The sequence below is a fragment of the Salvelinus sp. IW2-2015 genome, linkage group LG20 (assembly GCF_002910315.2).
Source record: "Salvelinus sp. IW2-2015 linkage group LG20, ASM291031v2, whole genome shotgun sequence".
NCBI classification, from domain to species: domain Eukaryota; kingdom Metazoa; phylum Chordata; class Actinopteri; order Salmoniformes; family Salmonidae; genus Salvelinus; species Salvelinus sp. IW2-2015.
In genome coordinates, this window is record NC_036860.1 from 68,966,976 (window position 1) to 68,985,548 (window position 18,573).

General features: G+C 43.0%; 1 protein-coding gene across 2 annotated transcripts in view; it reads right to left on the minus strand.

The window, feature by feature from the left end:
- Positions 1–851: 851 nt before the first annotated feature.
- LOC111981494 (parvalbumin-7-like) overlaps positions 852–18,573 on the minus strand; it is a 41,255-nt gene continuing 23,533 nt past the window's right edge. The window contains exons 1-5 of one of the 2 annotated variants that reach the window (XM_024012771.2): positions 9,418–9,525; positions 3,075–3,143; positions 1,607–1,739; positions 1,211–1,320; positions 852–1,087 (exon numbers count right to left, since the gene is read on the minus strand). In XM_024012771.2, coding sequence (XP_023868539.1) covers positions 1,062–1,087; positions 1,211–1,320; positions 1,607–1,739; positions 3,075–3,135 — 330 coding nt within the window. In that variant the 5' untranslated portion in view covers positions 3,136–3,143; positions 9,418–9,525 and the 3' untranslated portion in view covers positions 852–1,061. Of the gene's footprint in view, positions 1,088–1,210; positions 1,321–1,606; positions 1,740–3,074; positions 3,144–9,417; positions 9,526–18,573 lie in introns of those variants that run through there. The other variant, XM_024012772.2, reaches the window with a different exon arrangement.

Sequence of the window (18,573 nt, forward strand, 5' to 3'; positions counted from 1 at the left end):
TTTCCTGCATTCAAATGACCAAATTGCTCTCTAGTGGCCTCATTGGTGGAATGTTATTAATAGTTTACATAATTTCACAATTTATAAACATACGTTTTAAAAAGCCGCTGAAAATCTGTCAAACGATTTTGATATATTTCCATCTTCTGTGATGTAATATTGGGATGCAAACTCAAAATGTAATACATTTCATAAACATGTGAATGAGGGGTATACTTTTGTTTCAAAGTAGATTTGTTTAAGACTACTCACTGCAGTAAAAAGGCAAATATATTATCGAAACTGAAATCGAAACTGTGATTACTTTTTTGTAATCAAACTGAAAACGAACCGACCTCAAAAAGCACTAATCGCTCAGCACTACCAATCGGAGATGAGAAGGAGACAAACAGAGGAAACATTAAAGGAAGCGTCGGAGTGAGTCAGTTGTTCTTGAGGCATTTTTATATTTTATTTTATTTTGTTCTTTCACAGTTTCATCTTTTGGTGTGTTATTACAACAGCTCATTACCAAAGGAGAGAGGGATGGAGGGATGGGGAGGAAAGGAAAGGAGGAGAGCAGTGCCAGAAAGTTGAAATAGAGATAGAAAGAGACAGAAACAAGGGACAGAGAAAGAGAAAGAGTGGGGGGAGAGGGAGAGAGAAAAAGGGGGGTGAAGTAAAATCAACTCAAAGGAGAAATGACTTTCTCTCATTTTGAAATATCTACATTATTATTTTAACTTGAGGTTATTGGCCTTCCAGGCGGTCTGATAACAATACAGAAACAGAAACACATACGTTTGTATAAAAAGGAAAAAATAAATAGGATGGGGTTGTGGGTGGGAGTGGGAGTGGGGGAGAGGGGTAAGTTAGCGGGGTGGGGACGGGAGCCACGACACCCTTCCTCCGGTGCAGTAGTAGTCGTGCGCTTGAGTGGGAGAGAGCTGGGTGTCAGTGAGGGCAGGTGGAGGGATGAGGTGGGGGAGGAAGGGGCGCGTGTGGGGGGTCGGCTGCAGACTGGAAGAGGGGGAGTATCGGGGCTGGGTGGTGGAGCGCTAGTCGTTTTAGGAAGGTGTCTATTACTCGTGCACCAGGGCAACGAACTCTGAAAGAGAACAAGAAGAGACAAGAGGTTAGAGCCCTCTGTAGACTCTGTGGAAAATCTGATTACACTATGGTGATACAGGTGAGTACATGTGTCCGTCGGTCAGAGAAATAGTTTATTTACCATCGATGCCGATCATGCCGTCTCCATCCTTGTCAGCTTCGTTTAAGAATGCTTTGGTTTCTTTGTCGGTCAGGTCCCTGCCGTCTGAGGCAAATCCCTTCAGTACAAACCTATGGACAACAGGAAGAGGGCAGAGAGACTTGAGTACAGACCGTACAACTACTAGGAATGCTCTGGTGCCTAAACAGTTAACCATGAGTGTTTGTGTGTGTATATAGGATGGGAATGCATGTCCACGTGGTCACTGGTCAGTCACCCCGCACTGTATATTGTTTAATATATCGCGGAGTGTGTAGTCAGTCAAAGTGTTGGTGTGTTTCTCTCTCGGTCTGTGTCTTTCTCTGTCTCTGTGTGTGTCTCTCTGTGTGTGTCTCCCTGTGTGTGTGTGTCTCTTACTTGAGCTCCTCCTCCTCTATGAATCCGCTGGCGTCAGCATCCAGCACCAGGAAGGCTTTCTTCACATCCTCAGCTGACTTGGCCTTCAGACCCACCATCTCAAAGAATTTCTTATGGTCAAAAGAGTCAGCCGCTGCACGGCATAATGCACACAGAGTTTAGTGAACACACACACACACACACACAGTACAAACACAAATGGAGGCAGACACACACACGTACATACAAACACACACAGACAGGCACGCATGCACGGAGACAGACAGGCACGCACGCACGGATGCTTGCACACACACACACACATACACACACACACACAAAGTACAAAAAACAGCATGGGTGACTGCCTGTGTACAACACTCCAGAGGCTGAACGTTAATGCCAAACAATCATTAAGAAATTACTCTTTTTACTCTATGATACAGCGTTTGTCTGAGTGTATGTGCGTGTGTGGATTCAGAGCATGTGTTGTGCCAGTGGTCATATCAATTCTATAGGTTAGAGGACTGCGCCAACCCCAGGACTAGCTGGCATCCTCTGGCAGATGTGTTACACAATATCAGTTATTACACTATCATAATTATGTCAGATATGATGTGCTATAACAGTACCATAATTATGTAAAAAGTGTTGATCCCAAATGACCACCTATTTGCCACATAGTGTACAACTTATTTTTTTTATTTTAATTTTACCCCCTTTTTCTCCCCAATTTCGTGGTATCCAATTGTTAGTAATTACTATCTTGTCTCATCGCTACAACTCCCGTTCGGGCTCGGGAGAGACGAAGGTCGAAAGCCATGCGTCCTCCGAAACACAACCCAACCAAGCCGCACTGCTTCTTAACACAGCGCGCATCCAACCCGGAAGCCAGCCGCACCAATGTGCAGGAGGAAACACTGTGCACCTGGCGACCTTGGTTAGCGTGCACTGCGTCCGGCCCGCCACAGGAGTCGCTGGTGCGCGATGGGACCAGGATATCCCTACCGGCCAAACCCTCCCTAACCCGGACGACGCTGGGCCAATCGTGCGTCGCCCCACGGAAAAAGTGTACTACTTTTGACCAGGACACATGAGGTTCTGGTCAAAAGGAGGGCACTATAGGGAATAGGGTGCCATTTGGGACGCATCCGATGTGTATGTTGGACCAAGGGGCGCCTCCTGTTAACACTTTAGTAGAGAGAACACATATTCGCCACTCGCGTGCAATACAAAAAGTTAATTATACCTTTCCTAAGTATTATTAGCCATTTATTTTGCCTCTTTTCAGTGTTTTCTTGTGTACACATTATGGGACCGTTTCCCGTACACAGATTAAGCCTAGTCCTGCACAACAACAGAACATTTTTCCATGGAGAATCTTCATTGAGAATGCTTCTTAGTCCCGGACTAGGTTTAATGTATGTCTGGGAAACTGTTCCTAAATGTGATGTAAGAAAATGAAATGGAGTAAAAGGTGTTTGGTCACCTGCGAAGGCGTCTAGAGCTTTCTTGATGTCGGCAGCGTTGAGAATGCTGTTCATCGCCATCTCAGCAGCTGGAATNAACAATCATTAAGAAATTACTATTTTTACACTATGATACAGCGTTTGTCTGAGTATATGTGCGTGTGTGGATTCAGAGCATGTGTTGTGCCAGTGGTCATATCAATTCTATCGGTTAGAGGACTGTGCCAACACCAGGACTAGCTGGCATCCTCTGGCAGATGTGTTACACAATACGAGTTATTACACTATCGTAATTATGTCAGATATGATGTGCTATTACAGTATCATAATTATGTAAAAATGGGTTGATCCCAAATGGCACCCTACTTGCTATATAGGAGGGCACTATAGGGAATAAAGTGCCATTTGGGACACATCCACTGTGTATGTTTGACCAAGGAGCTCCTCCTGTTAACACTTTAGTATAGAAAACACATATTAGCCACTAACGTGCAATACAATAAATTAATTATACTTTTACTAAGTATTATTAGCCATTTATTTTGCCTCTATTCAGTATTTTCTTGTTTACACATTATGGGACGGTTTCCCATACACAGATTTAAGCCTAGTCCTGGACAACAACAGGAAAACGTTCAATGGAGAATCTTCATTGAGAATGCTTCTTAGTCCCGGACTAGGTTTAATGTATGTCTGGGAAACTGTTCCTAAATGTGATGTAAGAAAATAAAATGGAGTTAAAAGTGTTTGGTCACCTGCGAATGCGTCTAGGGCTTTCTTGATATCGGCAGCTTTGAGAATGCTGTTCATCGCCATCTCGGCAGCTGGAACGTCAAGGGGGGGGAGGAAGGAGAAGAAAAGGGGGGAACCAAGTTAAACACGAGGGTACATGAGAGCAAAGGGAACAGAGAGAGATATTCTCATATTACACTGCTGAGACTTGTGAACTGGAGCAAGAAATCAGGGCGAGAGCGAGATATTGAGAGAACAAATTAGAAAGGAGGGAGAGGAGGGAGGAGGAGAAAATGGAGGAGGGGGTGAGGGGTGCTCAGTTCTCCATTTAGTTTGTGTGTGTTTTTTGGGAGCAGGTTGAGGTGTGGGGTATTATAAGAGAAACGTGGCTGGTCTCCAGGCGTCTACTCAGCAGGGTTAGCGCCATGGGATCTGTGCCTTGTGCTGTGTCTGACATACCATAGAACAAGAACGAGAGCTGTGGAGCTAGGAGGCCATTGTGGACACACCACAGAGTTAGAGCTGTGGAGAGTAATAGTGTGGACAGGGGGCTCCTTATGTCTCACACTTTGAAAGGCGAGCTGTGTGTCCAAACCTCTTGGCCCTGTGTGTCCAACCCTGTGTGCCATTGAAGTCAATTGCTTCTCACTTACAAATGTGAGGAGAGTTGGGGAGTGAGTGGTGTTGACTAAGGGGTTATTGAGGAATGGATTAGTAGGTTGAGGTGTGGTTGCCATGTGGTGGCCATCCTATGATATCGTGCGAGGGCAATTTTTAAGTCTATTTTTGGATTAGTTTATGTCTGTAATGGCCCCCGAGGGGTGGCCCTGCTCCAGGGCGTCAGGACCAAGTAGGGTGCTCTAAGATATTTCCCTAAGACACTACTGCAGCAAAGGCTCATGTGATAAGTGAGCGAAAAGGCCCAGCTAGACAAATATAGTACAACAGAGCTTGCCAGCTTGTAGTCCTAAAAAATGGAAATGCTTTGCCTCTGGCTTGTTCGGCCGTTCCTATGGGGGAAATTAATAGAGAAAGAATGGGGTTTTGGGGTAAACGCCTAAAATAACGTCTGAGTTTATCACAGGCTTAGGAGATCTTATACGTTTTGTTCTGTAAGATAATATCAGCTAGTTAAGATGACCTTTATGAATTATGAAGCCTTTCCCTTACAGAAAAACACACCATTTCACATGTGAAATCATGTGAAAACGTGTGTTTTTTTTCCGTAATGGGGATGCCAGCAATCTGAATTCCCTGCTACACAACCAAATCTGTGGCCACAGATTAATAGGCAAGAATACAAGGTCAAAGGTACACATAAGGTACCTTCAGGGCCGGCTTAATGCAGGGGCTTACCGCAAAAATACACAGTATATATTATATATATAATATTCTGCAACCGCCAACCACAGGAGGATTCAGGAGCCAACTGTCAATGAGTGTAGATAGCCTGCTGCTGCCTGGTGCCACTCTGCTAATCGTTAGAATGGGGGAGGAGATACATGTGACTGGTCAGTTGTGTGAGTCAGGGGCATGGCCCAAGCCCATAACGGACCCAAGAGGCAAAAACAATTATTATTTATATATATATTTTTATCCATCCACATGAGCCCGTCCTCAATGTTGAAATTACACCAGAGAGCATAATTTTGACAGATTTCTTAATCTGGCCCTGGGTACTGGTTAATATCTTTTAGGGTACATGTGCAGATAATCTAGTATGACGTACATTTTTTCTGGGTACAATTACTACTGCACTTTAAAAAATGCTGGGTTAAAAGCAGACCATAGTGGACAGACACATGTTGTGTTCTTTTTGACCCAGCCAGTTGGGTCATTGAGCTATGATCCATCAGGTCAGATCAGAATACTGGAGGCGTGGCGTTCAGTTCTTTTTGGCCACCTGTGAAAGTAAATGTCGTTCCGGTTCATCTGTTCTGTTGTATTGTCAACACATGTTAAGGTTGCGCATTGACACTTTTTTGTAGCTTAATTAAGCTTTTTCTACTTTTTTTGTACCACAGGGAACAACACTACCTTAATTTTTTGGTGTGTCGTAACACGTTCCAAGCAATTAAGTATGAACCTGATGGCACTGCAGAAACATTGATGCACTCAACCAAGCGGTTGCAAGTTTAAATCCCCAAAACATTAATGTATACTCGGTGTCAAGTGTTTGTAGCGCAGGAGGCACTTCAGGTACCTACCAACCAAGCAGTTGTGAGTTCAAATCCCAAATTAGGTTTAGTTCCAAGTAATGCAGGGCCCCATGACACAATGTTCTACAACGGTTATTGGGAATGTCCTGGGAACTAGACAAAACCTGCAGGGGATCATGACTGTTTAAATTAGCGGCAGGTAGCCTAGTGTATAGAGCGTTGGACTAGTAACCAAAAGGTTGCAAGATTGAATCCCCGAGCTTACAAGGTACAAATCTGTCGTTCTGCCCCTGAACAAGGCAGTTAACCCACTGTTCCTAGGCCGTCATTGAAAATAAGAATTTGTTCTTAACTGACTTGTCTAGTAAATATATATTTTTTTTTATAAAAAATTGAATGCATGTCAGTTATGCCGTTTAAAGTAAAATATTCTCAATGACATTTGACACCTGGGTTTTCACATGTTGTCACGTGTAGTTTCATGATATAACATGTTGAAATTTGGCATTCCCATGTTGTCATTTATTTCACATGAGATCATGATTTTGCATGTGTTTACATGGTCACATGTTATCACATGTGACTATGTGATCACACGACAACACGTTTTCACATGTGATCACATGAAATTCATGTGGTTTTTCTGTAAGGGTTATGTGGTTAATGTGCTTGTTTTGATTACATAAATGCTTCAAAATTCACAAAAAGTGACATTAGCTGATGAAGATTAGCTCATAGAACAAAACGTAGAAAATCTCCTAAGCCTGTGTTTACCACAGACCTTATTTTTGCAGTTTATCCAAAACCCCGTCAAAAAAAACATGAATTTCTCCATAGGCTTTGGCCATTGAGCAATGGTGGAGTTAGTGCCTACAAAAATATGCCATTACTATTGCTCTCTATAGGAGCCTACAAGATCCTATTTAGTCGTTTTTCTTTCCACAGTTTGTCCTATGCGAATGCCTCAACAGTCAGCCTCATCTTAGTGAGATCTAGCACTTCCTTTCACCCAACCTCTTTCTAGCACTCCTAAGTTTGGCTTACCCTTTGGCTCCAATGAAAAGTATAAATATGAAACCTTTATACTTTTCTCCTGCGTGAGAGCCACCTGTGCCCTTCTTCTCACCTAGAGGTGAGGGAAACCCAACCGTGCCTCAGGAGAACGGACCGACTCCTAGCCTTCATTACAACAGCTGCATGGTGTGTGTGTGTGCGTGCGTGCGTGTGTGTTTGGAAGAGGGGGTCTGGGGGTTCTGGGTCTAGGCAGGCCGGATGTGGGTGAGGAGAGCGAGGGATCAAGGGAGAATGTACTAGCGTCTCAAGAAACTCGAGCCCCTTAAGTTAAGCCCCCTCGATCTCAGCATGTGTATGTTCATATGCGGTCGTTTGTAGTGTCAGTGTGTGAGTGAGTGAGAGTATGTGTTTGTATGTACGAATGTGTGGCTTTGCTGATATGTCTGTGACGTGTGTGAACTTAGATTTGATCTGTGTGCTTGGTACAGGTTAGGTGTGCACATGGTCAGGGTTATGAGTTTGTGTGTGTGTGCCTGCATGCTCACCCTCATGGGGCGGGGATGAGTTTGTGTGTGTGTTTATGTACATGCATATACATGTATGTACGTCTGTGTGCTGTTGGTGAGATAATGATTTGCAACATTGTGTATCTGGATTCATATACCTTGTAGGGCTCTTACTTACAATTGATTTTACATTTAAATAACCACTATGTAAGTGAATCAGAATGATTTAAACACAACAAATTGGGGACTGTGCTTGTTTTAGCCTACTGTACAGCAGAAATCTTTTATTGGAGGATTTTGATTCAGACTGATAGCCAACTTGTAACTGAATAGTTGAAATTGTGTACAGAACAGCTCAACTGGGTGGCTACAACACAATGTTGTAGCTCCAACGGCGATGATGTCTTTAGTTATGGCCGCTATCTTGTGCTATGTATCCAATCTAATGTTTGCTATTCATCAGAACAAATGCTATCGATTTCATCATAAAAAGTGGAGTCAGCCTCTCTTGTCATGGTTACAATACCAAAACACAAAGAGCGGTGGTCCGAGCGGCACGGCCATAAAAACAACACCCAGATGGATTGTGGGGGATCATCTTTGGACATAACACCAAAGTCCATTATGTTATCTGACAGCATGGTTCTGAAAATAACTGCTGAGCTACCTACCTACTGTACCGCCACAGTACAACTGAACAATCAGACCTGGGTTCAAATACTTAAAAAAATACTTTATCTGTACTTGACTAAATGTGACTGTAGCAATGGAACCAATAGAGTGGTCCCAGTGCAACCTTGCCCACCTGGCTATCCAGGTAGGGTAATGCAAAAAATATCAGATATACAGTAGTATCTGAACCCAGGTCTAGCTTCCAAATGACCCAAATTCAATGATTGAGCAGCCACAACAATAGGCATTGCGTCGTAGTAGGGACTCTCCTGGATGGCGCACAAAGGTACCGCTATGACTCGCAGAATAATAATGTAATCTTATCTAATCAACTCATCACATCGTCTCATAATTTCATCCGGAACAATGGGACAATCAATCATCTACATGCAAATGCCAAACATGTCAATAAGGAAACCACGTCACGAGACATTTACATGAGACACAAACAGAGTAGTATAATATTATTAAGTAAATAAAAATATGCCAATCGCTTAAGCTATCCGTTAGCATTTAAAGCAACGTCTGAAGTCTTGAGGTCATATTTCATCATGACACACACATTGTATTCATAGCAAATGGCACCATATCCCTTATATAGTGCGCTACTTTTGACCAGAGCCCTATTGGGCCTGGGCCAAAAGTAGTGCACTATAGGGAATAGGGTGCCATTTGGGATGCACCCATTATTTGTCTCTGTTTAATTAACAGAGGCTATAGCCACTAAAACAGTTCACTGACTCCATGAATATGCATTAACAAGGAGATATGGGCACATGAGTATCATGCAAATGCACTAAACATACTCAACGTAATCACATACAGAATGTTAATGAGGGAAGGTTATAGTCCCGAGAGGCATCTTTGTTAAAAAATGTAATCACTTAATACTATTTCACAGTGTCAGCAATTTGCATTCCCATTATACAACTAACTAACACCACAAATTGCACCTGCTCATGCTATTTTCCAACACAGAAGTACCTACATACTTAAACCTGATCTTACCCTCACAACTTTGCATATCATTTTTGTCATTTTTTTCTCCAAAGTAGCTGTTAGTAAGTGTACTGCAAAATTGCCTAAAATTGAATTATAGATATTCTCTACTGTGGTGACCAATTTACGAAGCCCTTTTCCATGTTATTACCAGGTCAATTCCATTTCAATTCAATCAATTCAGGAAGTAAACTGAAATCCCAATGTTTACTTCCTGAATTGGCTGAATTAAAATGGAATTGACCCCAACCCTGGTTGTTGACCAAAGCACGCAGCCTTACCTGAGTTAAGGTGAGGAGTAGTACGGAGGAGATGGAGAAAGGGGCCAGAGAGATAGGATGGAGGTCTGATAAAGCGACGAGGGTCCACTCCTTTCTTTTTTATACCCCTCCTCTCCGACTATTTTAGGAGGGAAAGATGGAAACCCTATCGCTTCCTTTAACCACACTTAACTAATCAAACCCCTTGCTATTAATAATCACCTGCTCAGTCTCCAGCACCCATTCCACCTGACACCTATTTCTTTACTCTCTCTCTTTCTCGCCTTCCCTCCACGCATCTGGTTTTCTTAAATCATTTTCTCACACCTCCCACTCAGGGGTCTCTGTCCTTAGATCCTCTTTTGATATTTCTCTTTTTCACACACTCTCTCATTCATCTCCTAAGCTCTCCAACTTCCCCTGTCTCTCACACTTAACCATTCTCAAAGCAGAGATGGGTAGTAGTTCTGTTACATGTATTTGAATTACTTCTGAGTATTTTGTATGTTGTATTACACTGGGCTGAACTACAGTCCAATGTATTTTGTAACAAGATATTTTCAAAAGGCTGTAATTTTCAAAATACCAAATACTTTTCTATACCATTTCCTTATAGAAGTTAAACATTTTGTGGCCCCATTTCACCCTACATTGTTATAAAAAAGTATGATGGCACTATGGTGTGATAAGACTATCTGCTAAATTAACGTATACTGTAGATGTACAGTATATGTAAAAATGAACTATTCCAAGGCATGCTGAGTATTATTCTAATGAGCGCCGCCCCGAAACAAGGCCAATGACAATACCCTGTGTGCTTTGCAGTTGTTCATTTTCACGTATACATTTACAGTACATCTTGGTCATTTAGCAGACGCTCTTGTCCAGAGAGTCAACGCATTCAACTAAGGTAGATTAACGACAACATATCACAGTCATAGCAAGTAAGACGTTTCTGTAACCGTTACTGAGAATGTTGTTTCTATTCGACCGTTTAGTAGCAATGTATTTTTGTACTTTATAATACAAAAGACATGCATTTAAATGAACTACAAAACTTTACAAAAGTATCTTATATTTTATTTTGATACATTGGTCTTTAGGGTATTTTAAAGTTGTATTTTCTAATTGTAACTTCTTATTTATGCCCATCCCTATCTCAAAGTCTCTCTCATTTACCTTTCCTTCTCATGGGGGATTAAAACAATCAGCCAACTTCCTTAATCCATCCCTTTATATCCACCTTCATTATCCTATTCCTTTCTTTGTCTGTCCCTAACTAATCTATATATAGCAGACACAAGTCAAATCAAAGCTGAAGGGAGACCCTGAACGTCCATGATCATAACTGTGAAATCTGATATCCGTGGGCTACCTTGTGCTCTGTGTTCATATGTGTTTGTCCCAAATGACACCCTATGTCCTACATACAGATGTAGCATCTTCATTTGACCACTATTGTCATAGCAAAATAATTATGCGGCAACAGGATTTGAACGTTGCGTGATCGGTGGTTAGGCTATTAGCTGGTCAAAAATTAGGTGTGAAAAGTGCAATACTGTTAATATAACCCGTGTTTTAATGTGAATTCTCAGCAACAAAAGGGTGATCAAATTAAGATCCCATAGATATGGTACAGTGTAGGTGTGGTCAAAAGTAGTGCACTATATAGGGGACGGGGTGTCATTTGGGACACAGGCTACATTACTTTGTGGGGAAAGAATCCGAACAGAGTCTCGGCATCAATTATCCATAAAACATAGAGGCTTGGTGGGTTAGGTCACTCTGGTGCAGGCAGCACCCCCCCACAGGAATCGCCAAAGCCTGTCATATATAGATATGTCTTACTGAATATGGCTGTACCAGTGGACTGCACACATCAGCTGTTTCCATGTCTGAGGTATTAATGAAGTGTGTGTGTTTGGGGGTTATTGTGTGTGTGTGTGTGTGTACAGTGTGTGTGTGTGTGTGTGTGTGTGCGCATGCATGCGTGTGTGTGTGTGTACTCGTTGACCTTTGTAAAGGTGCGTTTGAAGGCAGAGATGCGGCCTGCGATGTGGGCTGTTTTGCTACTGTATTGTACTTAAAGAGAGCAATGAACAGGTTTACTATAGGATAGGATGGGGAGGCAATGGTGGTGGTTGTGGTGGTGGTGTGGGTCACTGAGTTCCCATGTATAAATGTACTGGGACATGGTGTGATGAGGAGGGATTTGCTGCTCTGTAGGGGACCTCAGTGACTGCTGCTATTTAGCCCTATTACCATATCACATTGGGACTGTTTATGGAGCAGATTTGGTACTTTTTTAAAAACCCGATAAAGTTTTGTTTCTGGAATGACATGCATTTCTCAAATGAGGTTAATCATGCAGTTTGAGTCATCGTGACATATTTCCAATCAATGACTTTGATATGGAACACCTCCCCATCTGTACTTCTCTGCAATTTGCCACTATAATTTATCCCTCTTTTTCTCCTATCCCTTATTCCCTCTGGTACCACTCATGGGAATGTCATTCCCCCGTCCAATTCTAATACGCTTAAGCACTTTATCTTTTTAACTCTTTCTCTCCTCTCTTTCCTTTCAACATATCATCCCTTCCGCCTTCGGTTCACTGCATGAAGAGGTATCTAAAGCACCCTTTCTTCCACTAAACTTTTGTGTTCTCCAGCCTTCCTTAGACTAAATGTATCATCCTCCTCTCTCTGCCTTTCAGGGCCATGCAGCCAAAAGCAACCAAGAGGCTTGACTTAACCCCACAGAGTGCTTGGTTGTTGTCTGGGGCTCTCCCAAGGAGGGATGACAGTGGTGCTCAGTGGTGGAGCCTGAGTGGTGGCAGAAACGGACTGGCCATAGGGCAGTTCGGGAAAATACCAGATGGGCTGGTCCATCTTTAGCTCAGCGGGTCGGTGATACATTTTTCAGGGGCTAATATTGAGGGTCTGCAAAGAAAAAATGGACTGGTGTGGGGTTTCAAGGAAATGCCGGGCCGGTTTCTGGTCACTGAATTTCCCTGGGTGGAGGGGTGGTGCAAGGGGGGAAGCGAAAAGGCGATCTGAAGGGTGGTGAGATGCATAAACAGGTTGTATCAAAATCAGTGTTGATGGGGGGGTTTTCACCCCAAGGTGTCAGGACCTGGAGGGTGGAGGGTGGAATGACATCGGTTCTCTTCCTAATCTCAACCTCTACCCCAATGCCCTAGCTGTCATTAACACGCACGGCACCTGACACCATTAAAATGATTTTGAGTAGTTCTGTAAGGGAATTGATGGAAGTTCATGGAATTCTCTGCTCCTTTGATTCGAAAGGGACTTTTTGTTTCGATTTCTGTTGGTTCATTTGAAAGGTTTTTGTTGAGGTTGACTATTTGAAAATGGATGTATCAATAAATTGTGTTCTGACTAGCATGTTAATAGGGAAATCAAAAGTTCCTTGTCGGTTTGTTGACAGGGTGCGTGTTTGTGTTGTTTATCCCCGACAAAGCACACAAAGCACATTGACGAGGCTGTTGTGGAACAGGTCAGGAGCTGTTATTTCTGTTTTTTATTTGTAGTAAAATGTGCAAAAAAATTATAATTAAACTGTTTTTAGCTTTCTCATTATGGGGTATTGTGTGTAGATTGACGAGGATTTTTTAAATGTTTAATACATTTTAGAATTTAACGTAACAAAAAAGGAAAGGGCTGAATACTTTCCAAATGCACTGTATATGTACATATCTACCTCAATTACCTTGTACCCCTACACATCGACTCGACACATCGACTCCTTGTGTTGTTTTTTTTTATTTTTTATTGCTATTTCTCTCTTTTTTTTTATCTCTGTATTGTTGGGAAGGGCCCGTAAGGAAGCATTTCACTGTTAGTCTACACCTCTTGTTTACGAAGCATCTGACAAATAACATTTGATTTGATTTGAAACTGTAATGAGTTCAGTTGTAAGTCGTTTCCAGTAAAGGTCTTTGAGTGTTTGATTTCAGTTCGTCTCGGTCTGTTAGTTGAACACACTGACATTTTCACACTAGGCCTACTCTGAAACAAAGTTATAATATGAAACAAAATGTCAAATATGGCAATAAAACTTGCCAAACCACATATTTAATTTTTACGTTTCAGGTGGGCGACTGTCGTTCGAAGGCCTCCTCTTTATAACACACTTCCTAGCGAGAGCCACTTCCTGTGGCTGAAGAAGGCACAAATATGTTTACATATTTCCATGTTTCCCTGCCTGGAATAACAAAGACAGAGTTATTCTGAGGAAGACAAAGTGAGAGGATAAAACTGAATACGTTTTAGAGGAAGCCGAATTCCAGGGAGAGAAAGAGAGCGAGGGGGGACGGGGTGTGGGGGATGGAGGGAAGCTTTGAAAAAGTCCTAAAAAAGCTCAGCTAAAACAGACAAAATCTCAGTCCCTTTGAAACTGACAGCTTTTGAAGAGGCAGATGTCAGGGCTGTGCGGCTGGTCCAGGGTGAGATGAGAGGTAGTGGGATCTCCAAATGTCATCTTTGCAGAACAGTGTGGGTCTGGATGAAAAGTTGGACGATATGAAGGCTTGAAACAACCGCCGTTTAAATAAACGCGTCAGCATTTTCCTTTCAAACGAGGTGACATCTTTCTTTCTTCTTCTTTTATGTACATTTTGGAGTGCCAGCCTTTTCTTGTCGCCTGGTTAATTTACTGTATCATCAGTATCCAGTGAAACAGTGGCGAAGTCTGTTTCAGCAAACCACTGAAAGCAATGCATTGTTTACTTGTTTAGCTGTGCTGCGCTGAGCCTTGCCACCTGGCAGTAGGTGTGGGTATGTAGGGGCATTACTGTTGCCGTCTGTCTGGCCTGCTGCGGGACATCACATGATAGACCCATTACTGAGAATCATGGTCCTCCCTTCAACTATTACATTTCTCTGTTTCAGCATTTTCTCCAAAGGAGACACAGAGCGAAAAATGACACAGAGTGATGAAGGCAACAAGGGATGAAGGGAACATGAAAGCTGTAAAGAAAGAGAGAAAGACCAAGGGTAGGAAATGGAGAGGCAATAGAATGAGATACTGTCCAAGGGGAGGTAGAGAGAGAGAGGGAGAGAGAGGGAGAGAGAGAGAGAGAGAGAGAGGACAAGATGGACAAGGACATCCATGGGTGCTGACAGAGGGAATGATAGGAGAATGAGAGTTGGACGGCCATGGGACAGAAATTAATGAGTTGTTTAATAAAGGAGCTACTGGGTCGTCCATCTGCAGGGATCCTCCCTTAGCCTTAACAAATGGGAGTCTGCATTTGAAACATTAAGACGGATGGGCCTCTTCTCTCTCTCCGTATGATTAGCCATTCCGTTGCAATGATGTAACGCTGTTTCGTGCCGCGAGCATCTTCTGATGCAGGAAAAGACAGGGCTGAGGAAGACACACCCAAAAGAGAATACCAAGAGATGCACAGAGATAGTAAGACTGATGGACAGTCAGGAGGCTAGGAGAGAAATAGTGTGCAGAAGATAAAGAGGAAAGAGAGAGTAAGAAATATGGGCCAGGCAGGAGGCTAGGAGAGAAGCAGTGTGTATAAGAAACAGAGGAAAGAGAAAGGAGAGGCGGGGAGAGAAAGAGGTCAAATAGAGTTTTGGTTGGATGTGGTGAAGGAAGGTTGCTCAATCTATAGGGAAAAACATAAGATGGACGCCAGTGTCTTGTTGTCAACCTCAAAGGACGACCATACAGTCAGGCTGAAAGTTAACTAGCCCAATCATCAACGATGGACAGTGTAATGGAGGTGATTTGGTGAACTGCGCTCGCGCGATTAGTAGCCTAACCATTTCTTAGACCTGAAGACTTGTGTTAGCTCCACAAGTTAATGCCTAGGCTTTAGCTTAGCATGCTAACAGACCCAGTTGGTCACACCAGTATGGACAACCAATGTGAATTGCCAACAAATCTGAACTAAATCATTTCAATAAATCTTGAAAGCCCCTTGAGATGATGGTGGCCGCAATAGAAAAGCTGAACCTCAACAGAGACGATGGGGTGGGTTATTCACAAAGTGTACCCTAGTCCTATATGCGATGTACTCCTTTTGACCAGGGTCCTATGGGCTCTGGTCAAAAGTAGTGAACTATATAGGGAATAAGGTGCCACTTGGGACGCAGGCAGAGTATCAGAGCTGGTCTGTACTGAACTTGGCACAGGAAGGTGTGTAATCCCTTCAACAGGTGCCTTGGGACCAGAGAGACAGGCTTTAGGAGAATAGGAGGTTGTGAAGGGGAGATATGAGGAAAGAGGGAGAACACGGGGAAAGCGATACGAGGAGAGGGAAGGGAGGGAGGGCAGAAGGGTGTGGGGATTTGAGGAGGGAGGTATAAGCGAAAGGAAACTGAAGAAATATGAGTTTGAGCAAGGAGAGCGAGTGAGCGAGAGGGGGGTGGGGGGGAGAGGGAGTAGAGGGGTGAGGAGATTCCTCAGGAGCATCTGTCGACTTACAACTCAAGAGATAGGTGTTGAGTTGCACCCGGTGATGCTACAAATGTAATATGGGAGACAGACGCTGTATCCCTGGCAATGTTGTCATAAATAATGTTGGATGCTGGCAAGTTTGCATTTGCGGAACGATGTGCGTGAATATGTAATCATAGTATGTGTAATGGATGGAAACAAAACAATTTTTCTAAAAGATTCATCCCTTCTCTTTTTGAATTATTATTAGTGTGTTGACTATCAAAGGCATTTTTGTCATACATTTTCTAGCTCTCCTTGGGTTCTAATGTCAGTGTGTTCCTGTTTGTTTTAGGAAGCATGTCAGCGGGTCAGTGATACCTTCTCGTCTTCTTTAGGCCAACCAACAACATGACATTTATAACTGTGTCACTTGAGAATCACACCACCAAGCAAGCACAAAAATGCAAGCATGCATGTCAACACACACACACACACACACACAAGATCGGTTTGACCTTGACGTCGTGTGCGGGTGTAGTATGTAGTGTGAATGAACTGGGATAAGGCTCTAAATAGTAGCTCTTATATATATAGCGAGCACTACACCAGCTCAAGGCCTGAGGCAGAGAGAGCACTAATGTTCATTCGACTTAAGAAGCAGTCAGGCTTAAACTGCAGCTCCAAATTATAATAACTACTACAATGATAATTATTCCCCTAAATGTATACTGAACAAAAATATAAATGCAACATGCAACAATTTAAACAAATTTACTGTTAATGTTCATATAAGGAAATCAGTTTATTAAGCCCTAATCTATGGATTTCACTTGACTGGCCAGGGGCGCAGCCATTGGTGGGCATGGGAGGGCATAGTCCCACCCACTTGGGAGCCAGGCTTCAATCAGAATAAGTTCTTCCTCACAAAAGGGCTTTATTACAGGCGGAAATACTTCTCAGTTTCATCAGCTGTTCGGGTGGCTGGTCTAAGACGAACCCGCAGGTGAAGAAGCTGGATGTGGAGATCTGGCGTGGTTACACGGGGTCTGCGCTTGTGCGGCCGGTTGGACGTACTGCCAAATTCTCTAAAATGACGTTGGAGGTGGCTTATGGTAGAGAAATTAACATTCAATTCTCTGGCAACAGCTCTGGTGGACATTCCTGCAGTCAGCATGCCAATTCCACGCTTTTTCAAAACTTGAGACATCTGTGGCATTGTGTTGTGTGACAAAACTGCACATTTTAGAATGGATTTTTATTGTCCCCAGCACAAGGTGCACATGTGTAATGATCATGCTGTTTAATCAGCTTCTTGATATGCCACACCTGCCAGGTGGATGGATTATCTTGGCAAAGGAGAAATGGTCACTAACAGGGATGTAAACAAATTTGTGCACAACATTTGTGAGAAATATGTTTTAGGTGCGTACGGAAATGTCTTTACATGTTGTGTTTATATTTTTGTTCAGTACTAGTTGTTGAACAGATTTAAAAGACTGGCGCTGGTTCTGGCTCGTGTCCATTTAGGGTAGGGGTGGGCAACTCCAGTCCTCGGGGGCCTGATTGGTGTCACACTCTTTCTCCATTCCTAGCAAACACAGCTGATTAATCAAATTGCATTCTAAACTGAAGATCACGATTAGGTGATTATTGGAGTCAAGTGTGTTAGCTGGGGCTGGGGCAAAACTGTGACAACAATCAGGCCCCCAAAGACTGGAATTGCACACCCCTGATTTAGGGGGATATGCTATCTCTGTCTGTGTTGCCAAATGTACTACATTATAAAAACAATAAAAGAGACGGCAGCGCTCACAAAGACGGAACACACACCCCTGAAATTGAAACATCAACACTGAACGGCTGGCCGGACATCCATTCAGTCAGGGGTGCGTCCATTTAGGAGGGAGTGGAGTGTATTCACATATTAACAAATACAAGAGGTTCTTGAAGGGCCCATTAACAAACCACTACTGTTAATTCTACGCTCCCTGTCCTGCCCCGGGACCCAGCCGCATTGCAGTTAAAATGGAAGTCTGTTCACAGGTGAAGGATGCCTTAAGTTGCTTGGTTGGGAAGGCCTGTATTATTACATCACACAATCAATTAGCTGTTACATGGGCTATGAGGGTGGTGTGTGTGTCTTTGTGTGTGCGCGTCTCTCTCTCTCTCTGTGTGTGTGTGTGTATGCGTGCGTGCATGCGTGCGTGCGTGCATGCGTGTGTATAGGCAGCGTGTGGGAGTCAGGGGGTGGCCACCATAGCTCAATTAAGACAAGCTAATGCACCGCCGCCAGTGTACATCGATCCACTATACTCTAATATTCCTCAGCAGTCCCAGTCATTAGAGTGTGTCCAAAATGGCATTATATAGGGAATTGGGTGCCATTTGGGATGCACCCATTAGATTTATTACAGGTGATCCAATAGCCAACCACACCACAGTGTAATTACCTAAAGAAGCATTAATCGTTTTGGGACATTTATTTAGTAGTGTATAGGTGGTGTTAGGTTTAAAAGTGTGTAGCAGATTTTGAAGTGGGGGGTCATGAGTGTCTTTTTCAGATGCGCTCAATATAGAGAATGAGCTTAATGACAGTAATTGTTGCTATCTCTCTCAGGAGAGATAGCAACATTCACAAAATATCACATCTAAGTTTCGGAGAAACTAACCAAAGTGTTGGCTAATTTTATTCACACATATTTGGGGGATTCCAGTCGACACAATTCCAACATAATGGGCGAAACACACACACACACA